The sequence below is a fragment of the Diadema setosum genome, chromosome 17 (assembly GCF_964275005.1).
Source record: "Diadema setosum chromosome 17, eeDiaSeto1, whole genome shotgun sequence".
Taxonomy (NCBI): Eukaryota; Metazoa; Echinodermata; class Echinoidea; order Diadematoida; family Diadematidae; genus Diadema; species Diadema setosum.
The window spans coordinates 25,020,791-25,042,553 of record NC_092701.1 but is presented as its reverse complement, the minus strand read 5'-3'; the positions used below and the strand labels follow the sequence as shown (position 1 = coordinate 25,042,553).

The 21,763-nt window shown below is 37.6% G+C and overlaps 1 protein-coding gene across 1 annotated transcript; it reads right to left on the bottom strand.

The window, feature by feature from the left end:
- Positions 1 to 10,278: 10,278 nt before the first annotated feature.
- Positions 10,279 to 15,900, bottom strand: LOC140240904 (uncharacterized). Its single transcript, XM_072320681.1, has 5 exons — positions 15,807 to 15,900; positions 15,195 to 15,260; positions 14,509 to 14,577; positions 13,188 to 13,320; positions 10,279 to 11,413 (listed from the first exon to the last, which is right to left on the bottom strand). The coding sequence occupies exons 1-5, from the start codon at positions 15,898 to 15,900 to the stop codon at positions 10,279 to 10,281; spliced, it is 1,497 nt and encodes a 498-aa protein (XP_072176782.1).
- Positions 15,901 to 21,763: the final 5,863 nt, after the last annotated feature.

Here is a 21,763-nt window from a genome sequence, read left to right as displayed (position 1 = left end):
TCCATGTGAGGTTTTCTTTCTCAAACAGTAACTCTGAAAATTGTGTCTCTATCTTTTCCTTCCAATATTTTGCAACATCAACTTCGAGTGCCAATGGTACCCTACAACTCGAATCTCCGGACGTAATCCTCTGAAAGTCATGAATATTGTGATTCTTTTTTTTTTCTCGATCTTTTCGATTTCTTTTTCAAAACACGAGCCAAAAGTGTGTTCACAAGTAAAGAGTGTATACGCATAATTATTCATGGATTCTGTATACGGTATGTCTTACCTCGGCATTTGAGCCTAACAGCTCTGTTTGAAGAACACTCGATGGTTGTCGATAAGCATTCATCCAAACGTAGAGATCCTGTACATTGGTATCGAGGACAATTGAGCTATGCAATAGTTTCTTAATTTAAAGCTCACGATTTATTCAAAGTAATGAAATTCTTGCGTAGAGTTGGTTTTATTGCAACTGATTGACAAATTGCCCTATAATGTACATCGACGTAAATATATGCACGAAATTAATCAGTTTTTAGTAGTAGCCACGAAACAAATCATGGGCATACATACTTGGGCAGGATTTGAAGTTACGACCTTCTGATCACCGTACAGGTGTCTTATCCACTAGACCACTGAGCTTCCGCCCGACAGTTAGTGCTGGGTGCTGGGTACTGCGTATTTATTCAAATCAATGAAATTCTTGAGTTTTGTTTTGTTTTGTTTTGCTTTGTTTTGTTTTTGTTTTTGTTTTTGTTTGTTTGTTTGGGGTTTTTTTTTGGGGGGGGCAACTGATTGACACACATCGACGTGAATATCGTGGCTGCTACTTAACACTGATTCATTAGGTAGTTATCAACGTTTATGTCAGTCACGTTCAAGAACTCACGATGTTACTAAGAGTCAGCAAGAAATGACCCATGTAATGGAAAATTGTAATAATGTCAACAGTAGTAACCGAATAAGACGGGAATTTTAAAAGAAATCAAGTTATGACAATGAAAATAAGTTGCACTATTCGGCAAATATTGAGCGATGAATTTACCATGTGTTTTTAATCGAAATAATCATGATCTTTCAGTGAGGTATTTTACACTCGAGTACGCATCGAGTACTACGAGTATTAATTTCATTGTCAAATTCTGTAGTCACCGTTCGAACACAATAGGCGTTCAACCCTCCTCCCTGCTGCTGTATGATCACTGGTCAAAATCTGACCAGAGAACTCCTTTGCCGCTGGAAAGCCGATCTCTCTGCAGAACAGTTTTGCAGTTGCGTTGTTAAATCCATCAAAGCAGACATATCGGTCTGATCCGGTGACTAGTAGGCCGTCCAGGTGAGAGGGTCCGTCAACCAGCTTCACCGACGGTATTCCTTGAAGATTGATGAACAGTAGTTTCATGCTCTATTGCTTCAGTTTATTGGTATAGTATTGAATGGAATGCTCCATTCAAACATGGTATGAGTATTGAACGAACACAATTGTATTGAATGAGCACAACGTGTTGCAGGGTATTAGAGATAACAAGGAGAATGATGATTACGCGTTTTTGTTACAGAAAGTCATTGAATGAAATTCTCTCTACCATGCCTACTTTGACAAATGTTTCATTTACATAAATTCATCAAAAGAGTCGTCATTGTCAATTCTATTTTGGATATAATCAAAACTTTACCCCGGGGAAGCTGTGCGTGTAACCTGATAATGCTAATCGGAAATGAAAGAACACACTAATGAATATTATGATTATTATAGTGTCATAGCTGAAGACATGCCTATGGTACACAGAATGCCTATTTGTCCAGATGGAACATCAACACAAAGAATGTCTTACAGAAAACTTTTAGCCAGGTCTCTAGATCTGTCAGCAAAGCTATGATACAAAATTGATTCATGCAAATGACGTGATTTGTAAGTCACACTATATTCTCACTGCATCCACTCTGCAAAGTGACAAATGGATGCCTGAATACAAAACCTTGTCCCCTTATTCGACTTGATATAAAACCTAGGAGGATCAAGAGAAGGAGTCCAACTGTCTTATTCCCCTTGAACCCATGTCTATATGAAGGCATTAAAGTAAAAGTCGAAGTATGTTCCAAGCTGGATAAACCTCAACCGGGTCTAGGGCAATTACTCCCTGGGCACTTACCCAGGACCCTTCCCCCGACCCTAACCCCAATCCTAATCCTGAACCTAATCCTAACCCTAATCCAAACTCTAACCCTAAACCCTTACCCTAACCCTAATCTTTACTCTAACCTTATCACTAACAAGTATTAGCCAGGGGTAATTGCCTTTGGGGGTAATTGCCTTGATACGCCTCAGCCATCATTTCTCTATAGAAGATCTTTATAAGTTTTAATTATGGTAATAACTTTTCTTCATCCCTTGGTATAAAAAATTAGCGACAGACAATGGTATAAAGACACGGGAATGCGCTAACAGAAATTGCGCAAAGATTGATGAAATAAAAATAAACATCACTCGACTGGGCACTTCCGGGCAATCACTTAACGTACTACTCTATAAAGAACTGTACTTGGAGACTATGCCATATTAGTCTTATTTGTCGGAATTAAGCGGAAAAGTGATGAAATCGGTTTTCCAGGAGGTTGCACTTTCAAACACTCGTCTTTCACAACACACACAGCTTTGATCCATACTTTTGCGTATATTTCTGGACGGAATTTACTTTCGTATCATACGTTTTATCATAAAGGCGAAATCTCATTTCAGTTAATGAATAATAAGCAATATATCTCCTACAATATTTTAGACTTCGAGATGAATCTTAATTGAGATTGCTCAGAAAGAAAATGGTTTCAAACCTCTGACAGGAAAGGCATAAGCATGATTTTATTCATGTGAACTGCTCTTGCGCCTCTATTCTCGGAAACTTACAGCTGCTTTAATAACTATTAGCCAGGTGGAAATCCAACCTTCTTGGTAAAACATTGAAAGAAACTTTTTCAAAGTCGTGAACACAGGCTGCTAACGTGGATTAAGATTGAATAATATCTATATTGCAAGCAATTCATGAGAAATATCATTCTCTCTACAGTACTTTTCACCGAAGTAAGCACAGATACTATTGAATGCATAAAGTCAAAATTTGTTTAGTTCACGTAGCCACCAAAGAAGAACTTTACAAAAGGAAATAGCCACTGCTATGACGGTCTTTGGTGAGTGAAAGGTCAATGTCACACACACACACACACACACACACACACACACACAAGAGAAAAAGATCACGTTCCAAGAAAAGAATAAGAGAAAAGAGAAAGTAATTTGCGACAGTAGTAAAAATCATATACAGATTATAGAGATATTCATATTTATATACTCATGCAAATAACACTATAACAATATACAGTACTTACCCCCGTAACAAGTTACGTTGATCTTGAATTTACCTGGGTAGGTATATATACCGTAACGATAGCTTCACTCGATGGGTAAGAGATAAAGTGGAGGAAGGCTGGTTTTGACCGAGAATTAGGAAAGAAGTCTTCGTGTTTGATATTTCATCGATCATGTTGAATGCCGTGAATCTGTTGTTAATGGACTCCAAGGTAGAGACAATTCGCCGTCCAAGAGGTGCCCGTAGAACCCAGCTATTACCGTTTTTAACGCAGCTTCTGCCACACCATATCTCATGTTCCAGCGGCTTTCCCGAACAGTTAAAAGTAAATTCAGCTGGAGATTAAAAAAAAAACAACGCAATGATAAACAGATCTTGTGGTATTTTGTTTTGTAAAAAAAAAAAAAAAAAAAAAAAAAAAAAGAGAGAGAGAGAAAAGCACTATGAAAATAATTATAGGAATACATATATTCAGCAAAAGCTTTAAAAACAATCTAACCTACGTTCTATTTCTAGTGGTTCTTTCGTCTTTTTAGATGTCATAAGACAAAAATGTTGTAGACTTTAACCAGTGTATCTCAATGAAAATTGTAGTGCTTTTAGTACTTTTGAAAGTCTGAATAAAATGTTAGGTATACATACCTGTCGTTTGTAAGTCTACCGCTGAAGAATTCACGAAAGGACAGCAAAAGATGAAACAGGCAAACCAAAACGAACCGGACTGCATTCTTCCTTCCATTGCGATAAAAGCAATATGGAAAAACTATATCTGACTATGGTAATTCTCAGAATAATGCCCACGCCAAGGCAGTCTAATTTACTGCATAATGAAGGTATAAGATATCTTTGTTGTTCTATTATCCTTCCCTTTGTTGTAAAATGTAGAATTGAGCAGTGTCCACTTCTGCTTATTTTGTGCCTGCTGATGCCATTCAAAAAGTAGAATCAGATTTGCTCACGTGAGGCTGCGCAACTGCACGACCACTCCCTGCGTTTACCTTTCGAAGTTGAATTGTGATATCTCTTCATGTTTCCAAGGCCTTCAAGGAAGTAGTGCATTAAGAAATGCAGTAACCTCTTGAAAATGTCAATCAGATGTTCTCTTTGCATTACAACAGAAACTCCGTCCCTCGATAGATATGATTAGTTTAATTACTTTTGTTTCTGCAATTCGTTCTGCTTTATAGGGCAATAATGGCTCATGTCCTTAAACAATCTGCATGCCTGATATCTACACTCTTCACTGCGTGTGATTCAAATCATCGTGCCAGATGTTAGTTTTGAACATTAAAGTAATTTATGTAGGATGTTGGTTTTGAACATCAAAGTAATTTATGTAGGATGTTATGATCAGCATAACTTGGAGATGCTAGGGGTGGTTAGAACGTTAAGATGATCTTCTTCCGACCTTCTCTGAAGGCATCTTGAAGAAAAAAAGGTATTTTTAAACATTTTTAGCCCCTGTATGAAACTCAAAACTGTTAGGCAAGTGTGATTTAAAAACAATAAGTATTAATACAGTTGTTGATTTGAGGTCATCTCAAGAGAATGACACGCACGAGTCATACGGCCCACGATTTAAATATTGAAAGAAGGTCCACGGGTTATACAGCCCATGAGCTCGACGCGAGGCAAATAAGGCCCATGAGTCCGACACTAGGCAAAAAGGCCCACGAGACATTAAAGTGCACATTAAAATTTGGCACAGATTTATACTCTGTGTTTATGCTAAAATTCATACGATGTCTGCGGTAATGCAAGCACTTTTGGATGAATTCGGGAAAAATCAGCGAAGGTTTTTCTGACGTCAAACAGTAGCAAGGCCAGCGAATGTTGACAATGACCTTTGGCGAAGTGTTCGGGGCGGGTAAGTGCCTTAGAGACATGGAATTTTACCTTCTTTTTGAAGATTATTTGGTTACTGTTGATGTTTTAAAAGCAGATCATTCAAAATGAAAGATTTACTTTGCAAACGTTAGATTCACTTTACACTAGCATGGCATTTATCCCGACTAGATACCAATTAAACGCTCACCAAGGAAAACAGTTACACCTTTGAGACCGGGCGTTTTCTTCTATCGCTCCTCGCCTATGGAACTTCATCCCGTTTTTTTTTTTTTTTTTTCCGTGAAATTGACATGGTAAAGCACTTCAAAACCTCACTCAAGACTCAAATTGTTTAACCAGGCATTTAATTGCTAAATTTCTTGCAGGAATCTGCGCCTTTGAATGTTTCTGTATACAACAGATATTTTGACACTATACAAAATCATCATCATCATCAGCCTGTGCATTATCTATAGGACGTAGTCTGCTCTTGCTTGCTGATTCCATTCAGTGACGTCACAAGTATCAGGCGTATTTTGCGAGATTCTTTAGGTTTTCGAAAAAACAGGAGAATGGTATTCTCCTCGCTTTATATGTCGCAAAAATCATTTCCGTGAGGTCGGGAATTGTAATAACTGGAGCAAGCTTTAAAACTCTATTTGCAATTTCACGAAATGTTATTCATGTTTAATATCTTTGAATGGGAGGTTTAAGCCCCGTGATGTAATGAGTGTCGAACTCGTGGGCCTTGTCTATTTAGTGTTGGACTCGTGGACTGTTTTTGCCTAGTGTTGATTCATCGGCCTTATTTGCCTCGTGTATAGTGTCGAGTTCATGGGCAGCATGGCTCGTTAGGTCTATATGACTCCTGGGCTGTACGACTCGTGGGTGTCGAGCTCGTGACGTGCACCCGTGAATTTTCCTTTCCTTTGCAGAAAGCCTTATCATCTATCATTCCAAAGAACGAATCCATTTCCTTCTTTTTTTCTGTTTGATATGAATTTGTGAAATTTGTTATTACAATATATTTCAAGAATAATAATGAATAAATCTTATGAATCAAAAGAATAAACGCTCATTTAAAGTATACAAAGCGGGGTCTCTGTTGTTCGGTCTGTTCTTTTCTTTCCCATCATCTATAAGAAACCCAATGTCTCTGTTTTAAGTTTTTGGTCATAAAATACTAACATCGACTAAACTGCAAATGTGAAAAGATGAATAGTCACTATCAATTGAAAAATAACAGAATATCACGACTTAATTTCGGTTAACCCCAAAATGGCGATGAATGATTCATTGTGGAAAAGTACAAACCCGGAAGCGGTTTACCACTGCAGGGACTTTTAAACTGAAGAAAACTATCATACAGCAAAATTTTCTGTCAGGAAAATCATTGCACAATCAAACTTATCTTTTACGTGGCCACTAAGACCAGGCGTCCACTAGGGCGCGGACAAGACGTGGAAAGCAAATTTGTTAATTCCACACTCATTCGGCAACCAAAAGTGGAAGTAGCACTCTTCGCTCCGAGTAAACTTTGTTTTTGTTGCGTTCTTTTCAGAAATCATTTTCATTTGAGGGATTTTTGATAGTTGCTCTATACAGTGCATCGTTTTGTTCGCTTTAAATTTGACCGCCCAACTCAAAATCCACAAAAGTGGAACTAAGTCAAAATCTTATACTGTGTGTGTATGTATATATATCTATATCTATATCTATATATATCTATATCTATATCTATCTATCTATATATATATATATATATATATATATATATATATATATATATATGCCTGAAGGCAAACTGACTTTGCCAGTCTGCCTGAAGATCGCGACAGCGTGAAACCGCCGGTAGCAGACAAGGCACCAAAACACAGGTACGCCTAATATGCTCTGCTTTACAGCATTGAGCGCTTTTCGACCCTCAACAATATATTCCCGACGGATATATACCCAACGGATATATATATATATATATGTGTGTGTGTATATATATATATATACATATATATATATATATATATATATATATATATATATATATATAGCAATAATAATGTCACAACAGAGGAATACATTAAATGCCAATCTTGATTTTAATTAAAAATCCGAATTTACGGGGGGTCCTCCCCCTTCGTCAGGGATGACAGTGCGAATGAATTTTCATTTTCTGTGAAAATTCATTCGCACTGTCATCCCTGACGAAGGGGGAGGACACCCGGAAATTCGGATTTTAATTAAAATCAAGATTGGCATTTAATGCATTCCTCTGTTATGACATTATTATTGCTATTTCTAGTACTGCCAATACGCGGAGCAACTACAATATACATATTGTAAATCTAAAAATTCTTGATGTTATCGCAGTTGTTTAGTTTTCTCGTAAGTTTTTTTTTTTTTCAAGGGCATGGTTTTTTTTTATATCTAAGTTTACATATATTTGTATATACAGGGTTAGACTAACTTTTTTTCCCTCTCTCTCTCTCTCTCTCTCTTTCTGGTGTCCTATACGTAGGAATAAAAACACATACACGCACGAAACGTAGACTGTGCTATACAATAATTATAATTATCAGAAGATTGTTTTTTATTTTGCATTTAAGCCCCTGCTTTTATTCTTACAATTTTTTTATTGCACTGTTATCACAATTACATACACATAAATGGTATCTTATGCATTCTGTTCCATGTCGGTAAGCGTAATTGAAACTTAACTCTCTTTCCACTCCTTCAGAGACAGCTGAAAAGCTTTGTGGACAACGCATTTTTTCCTTGAAAAGAGAAATAATCCTCACGAACGCAAATTCACCGCACAAAGGCAATAAACAACTGCCTTAATTGATTGTTTGCTATGATAACCAATAATAATGTGATGTAAATGTTAAGTGCATCTACTTTTTACATAGGAAATTAGCCTACAAATGTCCATTAAGATTACTTGCGATTCTTGAGTTCAACTGACCTCCTCTATCTTATATCTCACGCAAATGTGGACAACCAAGCAAATGATGAAAGATTCGTCACGTATATTTCTGATTCGTCACCATGTTGCAGATATTTAAACAAGCACATTTCAAATAGGTGATTTAGATGACACACAAACTGTAACTTCGGAAACCATTCATTCAAAATCTGTACTTCGACGTGTCATACCTGTGTTAGTTCCAAAGTCGTTCGGTATTTGAGCAGCATTATTACCTTTTCTATTTCATTTGCTAGAATGCTAACTCTCATATCATATGCTAAAATGTAGCAAAATTTTCATGTCATTTCTATTGAAACTGCGTATATGTTATTTACAATTTCTTTGCCGTTCTTGTGATGGGTTTAGGTAATGAATGGTACAAAATTTTTACCATCGACAAAAATCCAGAAACTGATTAACTCTGTCATGACTCTTTCAGAAAATATACCAAATTAAAGACTGACTATATAGGTTGAATTACGTCGATCACCTATTTTGAGTCCTCACGTAAAGTTGGAAGTGACAACTTTGTGTTAATTTGTGATTTTTATGCTAAAATATAGGAAAACGTTCATGTCATTTCTATTTGAACTGTGCATATACAGTCCGACCTCTCTATCCGGACATGTAGGGACCTGAGCTAATGCGGATAAGGGATTTGAGACTCAATGTTTAATACGCGCAGCTGCCGACGAACGATCGCCTGTACCGTGCCTTGATTTAATGATAAATTTTTCTGTTTATGTTCCTACGGTGATTTGGGGGGGGGGGGGGTAGTAAATGTCCGAATGCATGTTAGAAGAAAATTAGATGTAAATGTATCTTCATTTTATTGAGAATAATATTTAATTCATGTGGGTTCGTCTAGGAATTTTGTTTGAGTTTGAAATGCCCCTTTTCCCCGTAATCATTAGATTGAAAAAAAAAAATCACGCCGAGATCGCATCCGGATAAAGGGAGGCCGGATAGGAGAGGTCGGACTGTATGTAATTGACGATTTCTTTGCCGTTCTTTTAATAGGATTATGGTAATAATAGGCACAAACTTTTCATCATTGAAAAGCACACATATATCAGTTAAGAAATTACACATTTGAATATAGAAAAACAACCATCATACATACAAGCGTGTCCATCGTTACGATAACACGAGATAACATTTCACTCCAGTCCAGTGATGAAGACAATACCGTGAGTGAATGGAATTCTTTAAAATCATACCCTATTCTTTTGGTCTCACGTTATAATTGTTACGGTTTTAGCATCACATACATGTATCAATTTAACATGAGTTTGATATTCTGTCAAGTTCATACGTTATCTATGTAATCATGAAATACATGGTTTAGAAATGGATTCATTCTGATCTCACTGCGACAATTTGGTTATCAAGTCTGAGAACTTGAAACTTTATTACACTCGGATGTATGCATTTTTCCTTGTACATGGTGATTACATCAATCGTTACTATTTTCACCGAGTGCTATTATCATTCATTTCAATTTCTGTCTTGCTCGTGTCACCCATCACCCTGTAACAGATTACTATAGTGACAATATAGTCTCCAGACTGCGTTTCATTTAAAATTATTACAGACCTGTAATGTACAGCTCTTCAGTTTGTTTGTTTGTGTGCTTGTTTGTTTTTGTTTGTTTTTTTGTTTGTTTGTTTGTTTGTGTTGTTTGTTTTTGTTTTTTTTTGGGGGGGGGTTGTCAGTTGAGCTGATAATACGCCGTAATCTTTGTACATGTACACGGATGTAAGCACAGTTATTACCATGGCTTAATCCTTGAAAGCATGAAATCTTAGAGGAAAAAGGAAAAATGTTAATAATAAGCTACTTGGTTGAATTTATACACTATATTACATCATCAAACTTTAAGATATCCATCAACACTATAATGATACATTAAAAAAAAATTAATCGCTATTTGAATCATCTTGTCTCTTTTGCAATTTTGTCTATTACTTTATTATAAAATGTCGTTCATATACTTAATTTGCATATTGATATTAGCAATAAAGTGAAAGATTTCAAAATAACGATCACAATATACTTTCTAAGAACTTGATGATATGTGCTGTTTCGGTATATACATTCTGTGAGAACTCACAGTGTCTTCTTTTAAATAGCCACCTACATATTAGTGTAGTTCATATAGATTTCTTCCTGCATCGTTGGCTCTGACTCAACCCTAGAAGCTCCTCGTGTTTTATCCACCTGTGCATAGAGCTCCTCACACGGTGGCGGTTCTACGATCGAAATGTTACCTACTGTTTTGTTCACCGTCGCGTACATGTCCTCTCGGGTTTGGGATCTTGACGTAAAACTCTCCGGGTTCTGAGTCTCAGTGTCGTGACAATCATTGAAGCTGTCCCCTTCTATCATCTTAGAACGAAGATCATTGGCGAAGTCTTTTTCAGGATTCAACAGACTATAATCTCTGGAGTCGAAGGCATCAGGACATCGCGGTTGCTTGTTGGTATCAGTGTCACTTTGTTGCTCCGGATTCAGTTGATAGTAGAAGACGTCTTCAGAAGGCATGGCTTTTATGGCATCCTTGCTGGAACAGGGCTTGCTATATTTTCTGTCAGGGTAGATCTTATGCTGTGAAGTTTGGCCAATAGGTGAGAGACCAGGGTTGCGACTTCCTGTTCTGTCGTCAGGGAAAGCATGATTGAGGCTATCGTACTCGCTTTCTGTAGGCATTTCGGATGAATCGTGAAATAACGTCAGTGAATTGTAATAACTGTCATCAAACAAGCACGCTTTACCAGTGGATCTAATGGCACCATTCATCCTCCCGTCCGATTTACAAAGGTCTACAGCCTGGTAGTCATTATCATCTCCATAAGCACACGCTGGTTGGTCCAGCGATGTCTCCTGCAGGCCACAATATTCATTATCAGAAGGAATATTCATTGAGGTCAAAGAAGTGCCGATGCCGGTATTTATGTGACTTTCGTCAGGAACTGTACAAGGGAAGCCACGATTTATGCTGATAAAGGTAGAAAGCCCCTCGTCTATCTCTTCAGCATCTTGGTAGATGTGACTAGTGTGCCCGAGATGGCCCCCTCTGTCTCCGACGGTGTTGCCCAGAATATGAGGCAAAAAGCTACCAGCTGTTGTAGCATTGGGATTGGTAGCGTCCGACAAAACGGTATGATTCGTCGTGATTGGCTCTTGTACAGAAGTGTCGATGGGATTCATCTGAAGCTGCCCGCCATTTGGGTGAACATTTGGCTGATGCGAGGTTTGGGATCTCCAATGTCTGCAATTTAATGGGGAAATTGAATTTATGATTTTACGCATGTGACCGTGCATCGCAAAGCCACCAACAAGTCGCCATACATGGATTTTATAGTTAAGAGTAGATTGTGGAATGCCAGAATCTAAGATTTAAAATGAAATATATACGTCAGTGCAAACAGACTTGCCAAACCAATTTAAACAATGGAAAGACAGGCACACTTTGCAAAAGTGTGTACTCAAAAGAGAGGCTTTAAACTTTAGGGTCTATAAGCAAATGCGTAATTTCCCCCAGCTGTCTGCAATGAATGGAACAAAGAAAAAAGATATAAATCTCCATGAAAATCACAATTCAAAGTGGTTATTAAACTAAATTGAAAGTTTGCTCATCTTTAAAGTGCGTTATATTTATGGCCAATATAAACTTCAAATGCAACATTAGTGTGATTTCAATTATTAGAGATGAAAACTGTTTGAAGGGTTTCTTGTTGTTATAAATCGGTAAATCTGAGAAAGCCTACATCAGACCGAAACAAAGTATTTGAAAAACTGCAAAAGAATCATGGTGCGCAAACACATAGTATAGTGTCGTTGTATCGACAACGCTTGACGCGTGACCATGTAGTTTAGCGTAATAAAGTCGGAAATCCTAGAGCTGACAAAAAGAGGTATATTCATTTTGCCCTTTCTTTGTGTTCACCCGTGCCACTTTACTTTTGATTAGGTTCATTTCAATTTGAAGGTCTAGTAAGCTTGACTGCCTATTGTTATATCATTCGAGGCTTTCTCCCTGCACATTATTCAGACGACTGGTGAGAATTTTCAATAATTAAAGACTCGGTAGCACTGGAAAATCTTGGTGTCCGATTGAATCGGTCTTAATTCGCTGCCCACCGAGGCATATTCGAAACAGCGAATATTGCTCGTCAGCCAGTTGTTTTAGGGACGATTCTAGTCAAGATTTTTCTTCTCCCCTTCCCCCCCCCCCCTTTTTATTTTTTTATTTTTTAGGCTGAGTATGTACTTGCACATCAGTGATCAGTGATAAAACTGTGCACAATTTGTTACGGGGATTTTCGAATATACCCGAACCGGGCCCGCCTTTCGAATCCATGTATCCCCACGATACGGGGTCTTTAAAAGATGCAATTTTTATTAAAAAAAAATAACATTTACGAGATCAGCAAATTAAATCAAGATGAATGTCTTTTATTGTTTTAAAACAATGCCACAAGGCTGACTCAATACTTGGACTTGGACTGGGAGAGATGCTCATCTCGTATGATAAGCCTGCATTCACAAATTGGCAGTCTAACCACTCACACTCGCTTGACAGCCTCCAAAATTCAACTCCACATCATTTTGTCTTTGCTTGTTTTTCTGTGTTGTCCGTATCTTTTTCTCTAGTTTTTTGACTGTGTATACATAGGCGGCTCCTTGCTATTGATTTGGTGGTGGTTTTCGTAAAATATGTTGAAAAAAATACTGTATCAATGAAAGTTTTGGGCGACAGATGGAATAATAACATGATAAAATGTCTGGCGACCAGAAACTCGGGTTTTCGTGATAACAAGTCCACCCACCAATAGTTATGTAAGAAGAATACAAATCAGCAAACTTACTTCAACATTCATGTGCATTCAGTAATGTACACTCACTTCTGAATATGCTTTATTTGTTTCCTGGGTTGCATACAATGATTCCACACCCTAAATTTACAAACTAGTTTTCACAAAAATTCACACCCCCATTCCCTTACATCCCATATAATAGTTTGTATTTTAAAAAAAAGTCACCTTTTCTTTTGATGTTTCCACCAAGCCATTATCATGGACAGTATGACAAGCACGGCGAAAACAACACCAAGAAGGATTCCCAGGATGTAAGTAATAAAATTCATCTCATAAAGTTCGGTATCTGGTTCGGTATCTGGAAGATAAATCATTTAGTGAGTCCATCGTCACCTTAAAAATCAATGGAGGAAGAATTTGCTCTCGTAGTTTTTTTTTTTCTCTTTTATGATGACTATAGGCACAAATTACGTTTGTTTGTTTTTATAATCAGATCAAATCATTATGAAGAGAAATAGTTCTATTCTGTAACCTGGCAAGATTTCTCACTTTGCTGAATTATCGCAGTATACTAACATTAAAAAAAAAAATGTTTTTTGCTGTTGACGAGTGATTGTTAAGATAGCATGAGATGAGTGACTTCAGAAAATCAGATTATTCGTGCCCGGTTTGAAGTGTTGTACTCATAGAAGTTCACACACTTGACGGAAAGAGCATAAGGGAATTATTACACAAATTCGTATAAGCAGATTCTGAAGTGATTACTGTAGTCGAAATGTTTATCACAACAGTTCCCAAGTCCCTGATTTACATTCAGGCAGAGCATTCAAACCTGACCAAAACTGTAAAGGAATAAAGGATTAACAAAATTTTCTGTAAATGTTTACTTTGCATAGACAGACGTAATGTACTTGATCGCTTTTGTAAGCCATATTCACGATTGGAGCTTTTTCAAGAAAATGCATTTCTGTTCGACCAACGCAATGTGTTCTATGACAGTAACGATACTACGAAGACCTGATAAAGTCGCCAGAAATAATATGTTTTCTTCAGTCCCTGTTGAAAAAAAAAAAGCACATTACAACTTGCCATTTCTTCATGGACAATGGGTATTCTGACTTTTGAATATGCATCGTCTTTCTGTCTGTCTTGCTTTATTCTCTGCGACTTTCTTCTTATAATGTGTTCATTGTTTAGATATGAACTCAACTCACAAACTTTCATATAAAAAAAGAACTGGGCAAACGCTTTATTGATTCCAATGTTATTTTAGTATCAGACTTTTTTGTCATTATAAATAAAGCAGTAGCACTTTCATACCTTGAATTTAAATTCAAATAAAATGATGTCGAATTTACCATGAATTGTCACCCGTGGTTCGCTTTTGCCATAAAAACATGTTAACAAAAGGATTACCCTAAAATGTAGATCAATTGCAGCAAAATAGTTTTGACGAAATTACTGCCAGTGAGAAGGGGAAATGCAGTAAAAAAAAAAAAAAAAAAAAAACACTTGCTATATGGGTTGAATCAATTACTAAACTCACGTGACGAAGAAGTTACAGTAACTGTTGTCTCTCCAAATGACGTCAGAACTTGAATAGTCGGTCTATGCCCTGTGCATTTTAATCAAAACACAGGCAATACTGACAGTATATACTAGTACATGTTGATGGGAAATCTCCTAATCAGTTTGTACTTTTTGTGACAGCACTTTTCTGTGCAATATTACAGTTTTCACACTTTCCAGATCGACAATACGTACATGCAAATATAAACAGAACAATTCTTGTATCTGTCAGATATCAGACTTATTTGCATGGTGATCAAAGTACAACAGTAACTGTTTGTAGTGTATGAGTGCTCACAAAAGAGAAGTCGGCATTTTATTGAATTCATGTGATTGTCTTTGTTTTCTAACATGTCTCAAATCAACCGTTGCAGTCAAATGAAATAATACCACATTAACGACAACTGAATTTCGAGGAAGATGAACATTTCTCTCTAACTAATATTTTTTATATTGATTGATATTATCTTTGACGTCATCTTTGCTGTTGTTGTCACGGTTTTTCAAAAGCGCTTAGAGGCTGGTCGAGATTGTGCTTCATGAGCATGCTATTATTATCTATTATAATTATCATAATCATAATCTTTAGGACATTTGTTATAATACAAAAATTTTGTTCATACGGATATGATGAGCTATATAACTGCAAGCCTTGGTACTTACCATTAGACGTGTTTTGCATACTTTGTGTGGGCTTTATGCTGATGTTGATATCTTCCCACTCATCGTCTGTGAACAATTGACCCACACACAAAAATAGTGACAACCACATAAACAGAATTCGTCCCATAGCGTAAGCATGAAATGTCACTCAGAAACTTCACGGACTTAAAATGTTGGCTTATTGAAACGTTGTGATGAAAGCGCTGTAGTAATCTGTCATGAATCACTTGTTGATATCAAAATACATTTCACCTCTTTGTGTATGTTTTCTAATAAAGGCGGAAAATATCCAGGGGCATTTTAAAAAACGCATCATTCTCTTGAACATAAAAGACCGAAATAAGACTAATCTTTCCCAATGGTTTACATGTTAGGGTATAAGAATCTGTGCATTACGAGTTATATGATTTTAATTGAATAAGTTTTGAATGATACAAACGCATTTGATTTACTTAGTTCAAATGTCCCATCAGATGTGGAAGTACTAATTCAATGTCGTCACAATCATTTGTCATTGTTCTACACTAATTGGTGGCAGATCACTTTGAAATGCTCCAGTGGTTATCAGAGATTAGGCAAGATTATACTGTAGAATGTATTTGCACGTCACACCGTTTGTCTCCTTTCTGGCTTCACGGCAAGACGGAGTTGAAGTGTTCCAAACAGGGAAGTAGGTCGACCGCCCTGGTAGTCCCATACACTGCATTGTCGCACTCCCGTTCACGACGAACTCTCTACCACAAGCGAGAGTTATCTTGGACCCGAAGCGTGTGATATTCGAGTCCCAAAGACCGTTAGGCACAATCCCCGGATGATCACAAAACCCAACGGAGACTTTCAATGAATAAAGAAGGCAGGGATTAACATATATATATATATATATATATATATATGTTAATATACAATCATAATAATAATCAAGGAGAATATATTACAATATATCTTTTTCTTACAACATAATAATTCACTTGTTAGTCCCTTGGACCGACGCGACAATGAAGTACCCGCGGATCTCAGGTCAGAAAGACCATCACCCCCCCCCCCACACACACACACACACTTTTATTACACGCAAAAGGAAAACGTATGACTCAATCTTATTTTTCCAAGCCATGTATAGAATCACTAAGAAATATGAATAATATACTTACCCATATATTTTACACGATAATTAGTCCTTGTAGTTTCTGTAATCTTAATGTATGGTGCCATCAACGAAGATAATAAAAAAATCAGTGATAATCAATTGACCAGTGAACACTTGTTAAATAACAATATTAAAAGACTCATGTATTATTTACCAGAAGGTTTGGAATAACTTGTTATTTCAATTACAAGCAAGTACGTGCAATAACAAACTACATTTTATCATCAGTGAGGACAAATTTGTGCTTTTATGATGATCATTGAAAAGTACCAAATACAGTAGCCACCGAATATTATATATAATATATAATATATATATATATATATATATATATATATATATATACTGAAGATCATTTTTGATAAGTTATAAACATTTCGAAGCAATGTGGGCATTACAGATTTTAACTATCAGGACCAATTAACACCTACTACGTTGACTGATGTTTGGCTGCATTCATTTCACTCTCTGTTAAAAAAAAATATACTTCTGATACTCACGGTTGAATGAATAAAATTGGTCGGATTCAAGCTGTGTCCTCAGAGGACATGTCCAATCGTGGGAAAAGCTTCCGCCAGAAAGAATGTTTGTATACACTTCCGACTGGAAACATATGCATCCCTCTTGGTGCATGACAGCAACGTTATTATCTACGAGGTTTTCCAAACAGACAGATATACACTCTTCGTCCGAATGAAGGCCAAATCCAAAGTTAGAAACGGCCTGAAATTCCTGTTCCTTATCCTTGTAGCATCCGAGAAATCCAGGTTCTACGCAGTTACAGAATATGATGATGAAAACCAGCAAGTGCGGCTTATAAAATATCATCCTTATCATTTTTCATGCAGGTGTCAATAACTTTAGATGATTAAAATAGAGATAGAAAACATACAGTCAATGGAAATAAAGAGCATATTCAATTTAAGGAATAGGGAATCATCCAACAAAGGGGATTTTGTAACTGCATACTGGCATAATGATAAGGATTTTTTCTCACAGTTTAAACAAAATCAAGTTCATGATAGGTGTACGTAAACGTGTTTGATTATATTGCGAAATATATATATTTACATTTTTTTTTTGGGGGGGGGGTGGAATCATTTCTTTATTCAAGGAATTATATAACATACATAACCAGGTCAATTATTTAGATAACTGCAGGTATACATCGAAACTTACAAATCACAATTGTAAGAACATATAATACAGATGACATCCGTGAAAATAATGCGCCGATTTCAACAATATAATATTTAACACTAACAATCATTATACAATTATATCAATTCCATAAACCAAATATATATTCATACAAACATGGAGACTTTAAAACATTTCACGGAGGATTAAAGATTAAGGATCTCCATGTGAGGTTTTCTTTCTGAAACAGTAACTCTGAAAATTGTGTCTCTATCTTTTCCTTCCAATATTTTGCAACATCAACTTCGAGTGCCAATGGTACCCTACAACTCGAATCTCCGGACGTAATCCTCTGAAAGTCATGAATATTGTGATTCTTTGTTTTTCGATCTTTTCGATTTCTTTTTCAAAACACGAGCCAAAAGTGTGTTCACAAGTAAAGAGTGTATACGCATAATTATTCATGGATTCTGTATACGGTATGTCTTACCTCGGCATTTGAGCCTAACAGCTCTGTTTGAAGAACACTCGGTGGTTGTCGATAAGCATTCATCAAAACGTAGAGATCCTGTACATTGGTATCGAGGACAATAACCATTGAGCTATTCAATAGTTTTCTTAATTTAGAGCTCACGATTTACTCAAACTAATGAAATTCTTGCGTAGAGTTTTGACTGATTTTTTAACTGATTTTGAACTGATTGACAAATTGCCCTATAATGTACATCGACGTAAATATATGCATGGAATTAATCAGTTTTTAGTAGTAGCCACGAAAGAAAACATGGGCGTACATACTTGCAGGATGGGCAGGATTTCAAGTTACGACCTTCTGATCACCGTACACGCGTCTTATCCACTAGACCGCCGAGATTCCGCCCGACATTTTTTTTTTTTTTTTTTTTTTTTGGTGCGACTGATTGGTACACATCGACGTGAATATCGTGGCTACTACTAAAAACACTGATTCATTTGGTAGTTATAAACGTTTATGTATAGGACGATCCGTCAGTCAGTTTCAAGAACTCACGATGTTACTAACAGTCAGCAAGAAATGACCCATGTAATGGAAAATTGTAATGATGTTAAAAGTAATAACCGAATAAGACGGGAATTTTAAAAGAAAACAAGTTATGACAATGAAAATAAATTGCACTATTCAACAAATATTGAGTGATGCTTTTACCATGTGTTTTTAATCGAAATAATCTTGATCTTTCAGTGACTCAGAGGTATTGTACACTCGAGTACGCATCGAGTATTAATTTCATTGCCAAATTCTATAGTCACCGTTCGAACACGATAGGCGTTCAACCCTCTTCCATGCTGCTGTATGATTACTGATCAAAATCTGACCAGAGAACTCCTTTGCCGCTGGAAAGCCGAGCTCTGTGCACACCCGTTTCGCAGATGCGTTGGTAAATCCATCAAAGCAGACATAGTTGTCTGATCCGGTGACTAGTAGGCCGTCCATGTGAGAGGGTCCGTCAACCAGCTTCACCGACGGTGTTCCTTGAAGATTGATGAACAGTAGTTTCATGCTCTATTGCTTCAGTTTATTGGTATAGTACTGAATGGAATCCTCCATTCAAACATGGTATGAGTATTGAACGAACACTTATTGTATTGAATGAGCACAACGTGTTGCAGGGTATTAGAGATAACACGGAGAATGATGATTACGCGTTTTGTTATAGAAAGTCATTGAATGAAATTCTCTCTACCATGCCTACTTTGCCAAATGTTTTATTTACATAAATTCATCAAAAGAGTCGTCATTGTCAATTCTATTTTGGATATAATCAAGACCGCTGAACTTTATCCCGGGGAAGCTGTGCGTGTAACCTGATAATCGGAAATGAAAGAACACACCAATGAATGTTTCCGCACACACACGCCCTTTCAAATACATGCTGTCACACTCGCCTTTGTTCTTGTGTGCGCACAGGCGTGACGTCCCTTTTGTTGAAAACGCAAGCAATTGCTTGTGCGGGACAAGCAAAAGGTATAAGCAAAAGCAAAAGGTTATGCATATGATTTAAGCAATTGCTTGAGCTAGACCTTTTGCTAGACGAGCTTGTGCTTTTGCTTGAAGCAATTGCTTACAAGCAATTGCTTGTTTTATGCATTCGGCCCAATGGTATAAAGACATGGGAATGCGCTAACAGAAATTGCGCACAGATTGATGAAATGAAAATAAACATCACTCGACTGGGCAATCACTTAACATACTAATCTATAAAGAGCTGTACTTGGAGACTATGCCATATTAGTTTTATTTGTCGGAATTAAGCGGAAAAGTGATGAATTCGGTTTTCCAGGAGGTTGCACTTTCAAACACTTGTCTTTCACAACACACACAGCTTTTGATCTATACTTTTGCGTATATTTCTGGACGGAATTTACTTTTGTATCATACGTTTTATCATAAAGGCAAAATCTCATTTCAGTTAATGAACAATAAGCAATATATCTCCTACAATATTTTAGAGTTCGAAATAAATCTTAATTGTATGAGATTGCTCTGAAAGATAGTGGTTTCAAACCTCTGACGCGAGAGGCATAAGCATGACATTATTCATGTGAACTGCTCTTGTGCCTCTGTATAGGAAATTAAGAGCTGCTTTAATAAACGCAGCCAGGTGGAACTCCAACCTCCTTGGTAAAACATTGAAAGAAACATTTTCAAAGTCGTGAACAAAGGCTGCTAACGTGGATTAATATTGAATGATATTTATATTGCAAGCAATTCATGAGAAATATCATTCTCTCTACGATAGTTTTCACTGAAGTAGGCACAGATACTATAAATGCATAAAGTCAAAATTTGTTTAGTTCACGTAGCCACTAACGAAGAACTTTACAAAAGGAAATAGCCACTGCTATGACGGTCTCAAATCCCTACAAATGACCAGGAAATTGTGATAGAGTGTTTTGTTTCAACAGAATACTACGAACCCGAAGATTTCCGTCAACATACGTAATTATGACGAATACGCATTCCAGACTCGGGGGTGGGGGGGGGGGGGAGAGATTAAGTAATATTATCGTATCATTTGGATAAGTAGCAAAAATGACAATACATTATTACATCTATTAAACTGTTCGGTTCGGGCCCTGTTTTCCATGTATCTGTTTCGTCCATAGAAGCTACGGGATGCCTACCTTTAGTTGATTTATGCACTTCAGGCCGTGTCACACCTTTTCGGGCAAGCCTTGCGTACGACTTGCGAAGAACAATTTTTACTACCCGGAGGTCCCCGCAGATGACCCACACATGACATTACCTAGCACGTATCTCATCCGTAGTCGCCCGGAGGTGGGCACGTAAATGTTTTTACCCGCAACTATGTTTAGGCCCTGTCTCATCTTTCCGGGCAAGTTACGCAGGCTTGTTGAGTGTCTATAGGGATTTTCCAGCATACCGGACATTCCTGAGGGCGGACAAGCATTTTAGCGAGTCAGTGCATGTGTCTTACTTGCTGGACGCGTTCTACTTAAATTCTACTTGCGAGTATACTGTGTGACCTTCGTACCAGTCGCGTGGGGGCTGACAACTCAGTGAAGGAATTCCTCTGGAATGGCTGAAATCCCACAGAATGTCATTATCTTGGCTGCATACGGGACTGCGAAGTACCTGCGTGGGAGTTGCCTGTTTGAGAGGTGCTGCCGCTAAGGACCTCCTACTGGCGTTCTGCGTGGACCTCTCTGGGCATTCCCACGACTCACCCATCAAAAATTTTGGTCATGCTCAAAACTTGGCTGCGGTTAAATCGGACTTGCGTGCGCACCTCCGGACAACTACAGGCGAGATGCGCGCTAGGTACTGTCAGGTGCGGACCAACTACGGAGAGCTCCGGGTAGCAAATTCGTTTCCCCGCAAGTCAAGCCGCAAAACTTCCCCAGATGTGGCATGACAAGGCCTTGATCATGCTCAAAACTTGTTCCAAGTGAGTCATGGGGGTTCGCTCCCAACGGTACACGCAGAACACCAGTGTGTGACCCTTACCAGCAGCACCTCGCAGGCAACTCCAACGCAGGTACATCTCAGTACCTGTATGTCGCTCGTAACAGAAAACGGATCGGTTTCAAAGCTCTCACGCAGGTCACACGGAATACACGCAAGTAGAAGGTAAGTAGTACGTGTCTAGTAGGTAAGAAACGGGTGCGAAACTCGCAAACATTCTTGTCCGCCCGCGGAAAATTTTCCTGCTTGCGGAAAATCCCTCCTCGCAACAAGCCCGGTTAGCTTGCCCGGAATGGTGTGACACGGCCTTTACGT